Below are 10,309 nucleotides of genomic sequence, written 5' to 3'. Positions count from 1 at the left end.
GAAGAAGAAGAACCGTGATGTTAAATTTCAGGCGTCTCTATCTCATGTTGCTTGTGTTGGGCATGAAATGCATGTTTAAATTTTGTTAGAGAAGGTTTACTTTTGTAGAGACTCCTTTTCATCATGCCATTACTGATTACCATCCACTTAAGTAAAGATATGCTTTAATAAACTTCATGATTGCAAATGTGCATGGACGAAATCTTTGAGTTAGATTGTTGTCATTGAAAGAAAGTAAGAAACAATAGAAAACCCAAATCGATACACATTTTAATTGTTGCTGATCAGTATTCTCTCTTATTTGCCCCACTTACAATTCCATGCAGATTTATTAACAATTAACAAGGCTCTAATTCTTATTTGATACACGTCTTGACAGGTGTGAAATACCCTTTGCTCAGTTCCTGTTCAGTGTTCACAATCTACTAGATAGGAGTGGAAATTCCTTATGCGCGACATTTAATCACAACCATTCAAATAATTGATCTGATGGCTAAGAAAAACACATATAAAGAGCCAAACAAATATTAAAACGTGTCCAACTTTGAAAATTCAACAATTGTGTTCGTCATTTTGGAGAATTTTTAATGTGTAACCGATACATCGTTACGTGGTGTAACCAATTCAACGTGTAAGAGTATTGTTGGACGATATATTTATCCCTTTTATGGTATAATATTAATAACATCTACCTATATTATGACACATTGAATTGGTTACATTACGTGACGGTATATCGGTTATACTAAAAGATCTCTCGTCACCTTGTAGCCATTACCAATATTCCACTTAAAGCATAATACCACATATTTATTTATAATTAATCATAACTAGCATATATGAATATATGATTGCCATTATTACAAAAAGTTAAATCATATTTAAAATGGCACCTAATTACTTTTTCATTCTTCATTTCTTTTTCTTTTTTTAAGATATACGCATTATGCCGTGGTGCTACAGTTACACAATAATTTTTTCATTTGGTGATCAAATATATTATTGTCTCCAAAATCTACTTTTTTTCCACAATTCTCGTAGACTCAATTGAAACTTACTCAAGCAAACCCAAATATCAAAGAAAAACGAACAGATATAAGAAAGAAAATTTCCCAATATAACAAAATGATAATTGGCCACCTATATAAGTTGACCAATTTACTAATGGGGTGGTACGAAAAACTACATGGCGAGATGACTTCTTTAGTAAATTAAAAAGTCATACGGAAAGGGCCAAAGTGCACTTGAAAAAACTAGAATATCATCACCATGTGATAGAAATGGTGGTGCATGCAAAACTGCAATTAATCAGGTAGAGTCTGAAACTCAGCCCTCTACCCACCTTCAGGCTTCACAATGCATGATTTAAAATAGCTTCTAAACTTTGAGAGAGAGAGAGAGAGAGAGAGAGAGAGAGAGAGAGAGAGAGAGAGAGAGAGAGAATAATTGCTTTGGGTAAATTAGAAATAGGTACCGAGCATTAAAGTTTTCATTCTATAATCCACTCACATAATTTGGGTGAAATGTAGTGTTAGTGATTGAACGTTCTTATTGGAAATGATGCCTTACACTACTTTGTTAGTTATCAACACACAACTTTTAATGGCCATGTACTATTACTCTGTTCAATGTGTAGGAGCTGAAAGTGAAATTTGATTTCTTGGATTAGTTAAGCAGTGGATTTTAACTTTAAGAAGGGCAGGTTGATGTCCCTCTAGAGTTTGAGCCTTTGAGGATTGAGTTCCTTACTGAGTTTTCACTTGAAGTTCTGAGTAAACAACATATGTTATTTATTTTTGGATAGGCCTTAGCTGGGAAGATAGTAGGTCTTTGTGATGGTTCTAGCTTGTATAAGGTGGTCAAACTTTTGGTGAAAAAAGATGGTCGGTTTTTAGTTTTGTGAAATATATAAAAAAACAAGAAAGCTAATAATGCAATCATATGTAGTTTAGGATCAATTGATGTAGTAATTTGCATTCTTGTGTTACAAAATCAACACAAATAGTGTAATATTTTATAGTTTCTTTAGAGAAAATGGGATACACACATTTGGGAAATTGTAATTAATATAAGGGGTGTAATCCTCACATGTCAATTGTGTGTTGAAACAAATGTACATGTGGGTAATGCTTAAGAGGGAAATAGTGTTTCAACGGCACGCTTTCCTTTAGACTTTATTTACCCCCACAATAAGTGTACAAAGGAAATATGCAAATAAGTCCTTACGTTAACAAGGCTTTAATTCTTATTTGATACACGTTTAACAGTGGTGAAATACCCTTTGCTCAGTTCTGACTTCTGAGCCACATCTAAATGGAGTGGAAACTCCTCAAGTGCCACAACGAATCACAACCATTCATATAATTGATCTGATGGCTAAGAAAAACACATCTAAAGAGCCAAACAAATATCAAGACGTGTCCAACTTTGAAAAATGAACAATTGTGCTCATTACCTTTATGGTGCGTTTGGATGAAGTAATTTGAAACTACTAAGGAATTCATAAATGACGGAATTAAAAATGACGTGATTTAAAATTCTAGAATTTGTAAATTCTCTTGTTTGGATAAATGTAATCATAATGGAATTTAAATACGAAATTTATAGTAGTTTTATAAAAGAGTGATGGTGATGGTGGCAACAATAAAAATAATGTTTGTGATAAGTTGATGATGGTAGTAGGGGTGATGGCCCACGGGCGGTGGGAGAAATGGTGGTGGCAAAAATTGGGGTATTGGAGGTGGCGGTAACGGCGACATTGGCAGTAATGGTGATGGTGGTGGCGAAGGCGACAGCGATGGTGGTGGTGATGGCACTGGTGATGGAGGTGGCGGCGGTGGTGTCAGTGGTTGTGACGGTGGCGGCGGCAATAGTGGTAATAGTGGCGGCTGTGGTGGTAGCGGCGAAGGTGGTGTTGGTGGTGGTGGCAGCGGGTAGTGGTAGTAATGGTGGCGGTGTCGGTGGTGGTAGTGGTGACGGTGGTGGCGGTGGTGATCGTAGTGGTGGCAGAGGTGGTGGTGGCGGCGGAGGTGGTGTCGGCAGAGGTGGTGTCGGTGGTTGTGGTGGTGATGGTGGCGGCAGAGGTGGCGGTGGCGGTGGCAGTGGTGGTGACGATGGTGGTGGTGGTGGTAGCGGTGGACACGACTTTTTTTTTTTATAAAAATTAGAATTTTAAAAATGACACCAATTTAGGTAGAATTTAAATTTAGAATTTACAGCCTTCAAATCCCAAGTTTTTTTCCATATAGAATTTAAGAAATTCTATTTTTATGGACCCAAACAAGGAAATTAGAGCATGTAATTTTTTAAATGCTGAGTTTTGTTTAAATTCTAAGTTTTTTTTCTCCATCCAAACACACTATTAGCGTTACCAATATTCCACTACCATATTTAATATGTATGGCACATAACATAACGTTTGTGAAAATTTCACTTTCTCGTCCATCTTTTCTTTATTTTCTTGACAGAAAAAAAAAAACCATTCTTTTCTTTATTTTCTTTTGATATTCTGATATTTATTTGATGATTTTAGCATTACTGTTTTCAAAATCTTCTTCCCTTTCATAATTCTTGTAAACTCGATTGAAACTTACTCGAGCAAACCCAAATATTAAAGAAAAACAAACATAAGAAGGAAGATTGCCCAATATATATAACAAAATGATAATTGGCCACTTATATAAGTTGACCAATTTACACTTGGGGTGGTAGTAAAAAACTACATGGTGAGATGACTTGTCGAATAAATCAAGTCATTATGGATTATAAGAAAGAAAAAAACACATACGGAAAGAGCCAAAGTGCTCTTGAAAAAACTAGAATAGTAGTAGAATACCATCACACCATGTGATAGAAAGGGTGCTGCATGCAAAACTGTACCCAGAAAATTTCTTTTTCTTTTTTCTTAATATAAGTATCAGACTTTTCTCCTCTCAAATGCATAACCAGGGTGCGTGAACAGAAATGAAGTTATCAACATACAACTTTTAATGGCCATGTACTATTACTCTGTTCAATGTGTTGGAGCTGCAAGTGCAATTGGATTTCTTGGATTAGTTATAACTTGTGTGTGTGTGTGTGCGCGTGCGTGTGAGAATACACACTAATAAGCAGTGGATTTTAACTTTAAGAAGGGCAGGTTGATGCCCCTTTAGCGTTTTGAGGATTGAGTTCCTTATTGAGTTTTCACATGAAGTTCTGAGTAAGAAACATAAGCTATCTATTTTTGTGATGGTTCTGGTATAAGGTGGTCAAATTTTTGGTGAAAAAAGATGAACTTTTTTAGTTTTGTGCAATATATAAAAAAAGAAAAAAAAAAAAAAAAAAAAGCTAATAATGCAATCACCTGTTGTATAGGGTCAATGTAGTAATTGCATTATTGTGTTACAAAAATCAACACAATTACTGTAATATTTTATAGTTCTTTAGAGAAAAAGGGAAACACACATTTGTGAAATTGTAATTAATATATGGGGTGTAATCCTCACATGTCACATGTGGGCATAATTTTGCTATATTTTATTCATCCATTTGACCATCATTTTTGTCTGCAGAAATGGCTATAAAGGAGTGGATGTTGCACTGCATAACAATTAGAAGTTGGTGGTGTTATAGTGGCAATTATAAGGTAGCAGTACTGGAGAGTGTGATCATTGTAGTTGATTGAGAGGTTGTGTATGTGCTTTCCTGAGGGGGTCATGGCACTCATTTCAATGACAGGTTCATCACACTGCATTGGCTTCTCTTCCTTATCATTTCATTCTGCTAGAAAGACACAGATTTTGCATGTAGGCAATGCAGGGGTAGGACATAAACGAGGCCATAATGTGATAGTTGCTGCAAGTCCTCCCTCAGAAGCTGCTGCAATCGCTACAAAGCCGTTGACGAAAGAGGATCTTGTAAGGTATCTTGCCTCTGGATGCAAGCCTAAAGAAAAATGGAGGTAATTATTGCTTTATTTTACATGGATCAGAGTTGTGTATATATGCTGTTTGTTATGATTTCAATGTGGCTTGATGACAATTCAGATTGTAATACTCTGTATCTTACCCCTCTTACCTTATCATGCTCCATCCTCAGAATTGGCACTGAACATGAGAAGTTTGGATTTGAGCTAAAAACTTTACGTCCTATAACATATGAACATATTGCTGAGTTGCTTAATGGGATTGCTGAGAGATTTTATTGGGACAAAATTATGGAAGGTGACAACATTATTGGACTCAAACAGGTAAACTTACTTCTTCTTCTCTACTCTAGATTGCATTGTGTGTTCATTATATTTTTAACTTCCTTTAGTTATCTGTCATGTGGTAATCTTTAAAATTACATTTTGCATTGTGAGCCAGGGTAAGAAGACCATATCACTGGAGCCTGGAGGTCAATTTGAGCTTAGCGGTGCACCTCTTGAAAATCTGCATCAAATTTGTGCCGAAGTCAATTCACACCTTTATCAGGTCAGTGAAAATAGTTTTGCTTTGGAATTCACATGCAAGCTAGGGTCACACTTCATGCATAAATTGCTTTGAAGTAAAGTCTAGTTGACAAATAGGGTTTCTGTTTTTTTTTTTTTCTCCCCTGAAAATGGTGAGTAAATTTGTTCATATTTTACACTAGGTTAAAGCAGTTACAAAGGAAATGGGAATCGGATTTCTTGGAATTGGTTGTCAGCCTAAATCGGAAGTTAAAGACATACCTATGATGCCCAAGGTATTGTTTAATCCTCTTTTCAACCATGTGGAGATGCATTTTGGTTAAAAAAGGGATGGAGATGTTTGCTGAAACATACCTAGTGGACTGGACAGAATTATTTGTTTTATGTAGAGAAGGCCATATGAGGCACCTTATTTCATGTTACTGCTTATTGAAATACTGTAGATGTGATTGAAGTTTTATTTAATGAAGGCTCTTATAAATACCCTCCTATTAGTTTTCTATTGACAAAAAAGAACACCATAGCACATTGTCATCTTTCACTGCAACTCCTATGATTTGATGCTCTAATATCAAATGCTCCTTTTCAAATTTCATGCTGCAGTTTCGTATGAAGTCCAGTTTGGTCTACTAAGCCCTTTAATAAGGCCACTTTTCATTTTTTTTTTTGTAATACTTTGATTAGTTGCATACTGACCGGTTATTTTGGCTCAGGCAAGATATGAGATTATTAGAAATTACATGCCCAAAGTTGGCTCGCTTGGACTTGATGTGATGTTTAGGACTTGTACTGTACAGGTAAGATGATTGTTACTAATCTAATCAGGCATGTTTCATAATGTGTTATTCCATTGATTTGTAGAGGAGGCAGATCTTTTAAACTCATACACAACTTATTTGTTAACTTTTTTAGGTTAATTTGGACTTCAGTTCTGAAGCAGACATGAAAAGGAAACTCCGTGCTAGTCTTGCTTTGCAACCTGTGAGGAACAGTTGTCCCTTGTTTTTGCTGTAAAATTTGTTGCTTATATGGTATCTAACCTTTCAACAAATGAAACAGATAGCAACAGCTCTATTTGCAAATTCACCTTTCACTGAAGGAAAGCCAAATGGTTTTCTAAGCATGAGAAGGTTTTTATTTTATGTATTCTACTAATTTTCTTTTCTGTGGTATATGCATTTTTTTTGGTTCACACATGGCATCTGTATTGATTCTTCAACTTTTCGTAACAGTCAAATTTGGACTGATACTGACAAGGATCGCACTGGCATGATTCCTTTTGTTTTTGATGACTCCTTTGGGTAAGATATTGTTTTTGGTACTTTTGAAAGAAGTTTTTGCTTTGTTCTGCGACTACAATTTTATATGTCAGAATCCAAGTATTTTTAAAATGTGCATCTATTTGATGATAGGTAACATCACTTTGAACACAGATAACCAATGTCTATTGAAAAACACATCCCCGGTGTCCTTGTTATGCCTAATCTGCTTACTTGTATGCTCAGTAACGAACTGTTTTCAAGAATCTTAAACAAACCAATCAAAACCTGATGCCAGAACATTCGCCTTTGATGGTCACTTAGCAGTTTTATGGACATTAGTTTGAAGGCTTGTGAGTTGTGGTTGAGGATAACTAATAGTTCCTAGCCCGTATTTTATAATATTCATCTATTTGGATGCTAAAATCGGGTTATCGGTGGTTTATTTTTTATTAATGAATGTTTTTTACATGAATGATTTTGTATAAAGTATTGAACTGTGATTGGATATACAATCTATTTTGATGTTTGTATTCTGGAGTCGAGACCATTAACATGGACATCAAATTTACGATTAAGAAAGTAAGCTTTCTCTGAGGTTTTTATTATTCAATATTGTGCTTTTCATTAACCTAGATGCTTTCGGCTTTCCCGAATGATAGAACCTAAACCTAAAGACTCTTAAACAGAGTGGCATCCCTCCAATGGATACAAGTAGTCCTAACTTTTCCAGTTTGTAAATGGAGTTTCGAGTTGCTCAAGTAGTCCTAACTTCTTTTGTAGCTATTCTATTTTGTTCTGCTGTTAAAATTGTAATGCTTGAATGATTTCCATTTCTATTTGCTTTGTACTCTTTTTTTAATCCTTCTCTGTCATGATTCTCCATTAGTAGGTGTACAAATCTTTTAATGCATTTAATTGGTTTTATAATATGCCTTTTTTAATATTGAATTTCTTATGCAGGTTTGAGAACTACGTTGATTATGCTCTTGATGTTCCCATGTACTTTGTCTATCGGGAAAAGAAGCACATTGACTGTACTGGAATGACCTTCCGGGTTTGCATCTATCCTTTATAGTCTTGTCCATTTGGAGGCTTTCTTCTGTAGCTGCAATATCTCTTTCTCAAGCTACTGATTTATTAAAGACATAGTATGGTTGTATTCATGCAGGACTTTATGGCAGGAAGGCTTCGTTGCATTCCGGGTGAATTGCCAACCCTGAACGATTGGGAGCACCATTTGGGAACCATATATCCTGAGGTTCTACTAGCTTCAGTAATCAAATTATTAACTTATGCATTTCTGATGCTATTGCTAATGATGCAATGTTGCTTTTTCCATTCAGGTCAGGCTGAAGAGATACTTAGAGATGAGGGGTGCTGATGGAGGGCCTTTGTGGAGCTTATATGCTTTGCCAGCACTTTGGGTAATAGCCATTTTGACTCCTTATACATAACTAGTTAATTTGTTCTTATCTATTCGTAAGTCAATTGCGTAAGGATAGAACAAATACTTCTCATTTTGGATCCACTGGTGTTAAATGTCCTTTGTGTCTCATGTGTTGTTTGTGGGATCCTCAAACATATCTGAATGCCTGCTATCTAGCTTCTGCTGGTCATGTTATTAACTACTAAAGTCCAGCAGCATCAGCTGATTGTGATTTTCTTTCAAATTTCAGGTAGGTTTATTGTATGATGAGGTTTCCCTACAAAATGTGCTAGACTTGACGGCTGATTGGACCACTGAAGAAAGACAGATGCTGAGAAATAAGGTGATGTTAAAACCTACACGACAAAGCCCTTTTTTTTCTCAATGAAAATTAAGTATCAATTGCTTTATTTTATCGGTCTTTCCTTTGCATGCATGAATTCAAATTTGTATCATTGTGAGCTCTATATAAGTACTCATGTGTGTTTGATAAAGTTGGGAAGAAAATCACCCTGTGGAGTGGTTGACAATTACACTTCAAAACATATACTGTGATAAGTAGGTTCCAAAAACTGGTCTAAAGACACCATTTCGGGATGGATTGCTTAAGCATGTTGCTGAAGAAGTGGTAAAGTTCGCAAAGGTAAATTGGGCTGCTCTTCCAGCACTGTGTGCGTGCGTGCGTGTGTGAGCCTGTGTCTGTGTATTTTGCTAGCTCATGGCATCTGTCTATTATTCTGCAGGATGGCCTGGAAAGAAGAGGTCTTATGGAATCAGGATACTTGAATGAGGTGGTGGAGGTGGCTAGAACTGGTAAGTGATTATGAGTTCCCCTTTGATCCACACCATTGTATTCTCTCTTTTCATTCGGTTTATTTTGAAAAGCTAAGCCAACTTTTTATCATTCATCATGATCTGCACTATATTCTTAATAGGTCTTTCTTTTTCTTTCTGGATGGAATTTGGTGTTTATGTTGAAAGTTGATTATATGGCAGGTATAACACCAGCTGAGAAGCTATTGGAGTTGTATAACAAGCAATGGGGACAACATATAGATCCTGTTTTTGAGGAGCTAATTTACTGAGGTGAGGCACTTCACTGGGGTCTTTTTTGTGTAAAACTTGCAAATGTTCAGGTGTAATCCTAGTTGTTACTATTTTTAGCTGCTTTCAGTTTGTAATTACAGACATATCTTCAGTGGAGCCATTCTGTTTTGTTCTGTTTTCACATTGGAATTGAATTTGGAAATTATAAACTGAATTTCCTTGCTTCAAACATTATTATAGACTAAGCAGAAAGAAAAATGTATCTCATTTACTGAGTTATGTGTTGTAGCATGTTTACCTCCTTAGATACTGAGCTATGGTGGCTCATTTCAGTTTCTGTTCTTTTTATTCTTTTGTTCCGAATATTTTCAGGATCTGATTCCAAGTAATAGGGGTTGCTGGGGTTCGTAGGTTGGGAGCGCGATGGGAAGATATTTTGAAGCTTATACGTTTTGGATGACTATTACACTTTGTTACTACCCCTACTGGTATTTTGGAAATAGGTTATGTTTGTGTATTATGTTGACTTATGTGTGACATAAGGTTACATTAGTGTTCTAAGTTTTACCTTTTATTGGTGATGAATGATCAGGTCATTGCTCCATTAGTGTTCTCATCTAATTTTCACTAAATATAATCAGATCATTGTTCCAGGTCATGTCATGGAAGGTTAAAAATAATTGAAACTTCTCGAGATGAATTCATTTGTACAACCTAATGCTATGTTGTGGGAAAGAACACACTGCCAAGTTGAACAAAAGTTCACTTTGCTGCACCCCACTTATATTTTTTTAATTTCCCCTTTCAAATGACTGTTGAAGTTCTTTGTTTAAACATATTAGATAACCACTAGACCTCAAAAACTTAAGCTGTCAAGGAATGAACCAATAATATATATCAAACTTATACGCTCCCTCACATGTTGCCCTATCCTGCACGTGGAAATAGATAGATATATGGAGAGAGAGAGAGAGAGAGAGAGAGAGAGAGAGAGAAAAAAAAAAAACATATAGGTGCAGCCCCACCCTACACCTTGCAAACCAACAAAGAAATGGGGAATGAGAATTAGAGGTTTCGAACTCTAGATCTTCGCAAACAAGACTCTGATAACATGTTAGACAACCACTAAATCTCAAACAA

General features: G+C 35.9%; 1 protein-coding gene across 1 annotated transcript; it reads left to right on the top strand.

The window, feature by feature from the left end:
• The first annotated feature begins 4,697 nt into the window (after positions 1–4,697).
• LOC147274030 (glutamate--cysteine ligase, chloroplastic-like) lies at positions 4,698–9,207 on the top strand. The gene is made up of 15 exons (XM_086255992.1): positions 4,698–4,942; positions 5,080–5,230; positions 5,349–5,456; positions 5,617–5,709; positions 6,148–6,231; positions 6,347–6,415; positions 6,494–6,564; positions 6,667–6,735; positions 7,657–7,750; positions 7,865–7,954; positions 8,040–8,120; positions 8,373–8,465; positions 8,685–8,765; positions 8,866–8,935; positions 9,119–9,207. The coding sequence occupies exons 1-15, from the start codon at positions 4,698–4,700 to the stop codon at positions 9,205–9,207; spliced, it is 1,488 nt and encodes a 495-aa protein (XP_086112118.1).
• Positions 9,208–10,309: the final 1,102 nt, after the last annotated feature.

The sequence above is a fragment of the Dryas octopetala genome, chromosome 9 (genome assembly GCF_963921425.1).
Source record: "Dryas octopetala chromosome 9, drDryOcto1.1, whole genome shotgun sequence".
NCBI lineage: Eukaryota > Viridiplantae > Streptophyta > Magnoliopsida > Rosales > Rosaceae > Dryas > Dryas octopetala.
This window is presented reverse-complemented; position numbering and strand designations above follow the sequence as displayed.

Bases quoted from the DNA above. Each gene is read 5' to 3' on its own strand.
- LOC147274030 (XM_086255992.1), top strand. From the start codon at position 4,698: ATGGCACTCATTTCAATGACAGGTTCATCACACTGCATTGGCTTCTCT. The intron at 5,710-6,147 runs GTATTGTTTAAT...ATTTTGGCTCAG, and splicing joins ACATACCTATGATGCCCAAG to GCAAGATATGAGATTATTAG. The intron at 6,565-6,666 runs GTTTTTATTTTA...TTTTCGTAACAG, and splicing joins GGTTTTCTAAGCATGAGAAG to TCAAATTTGGACTGATACTG.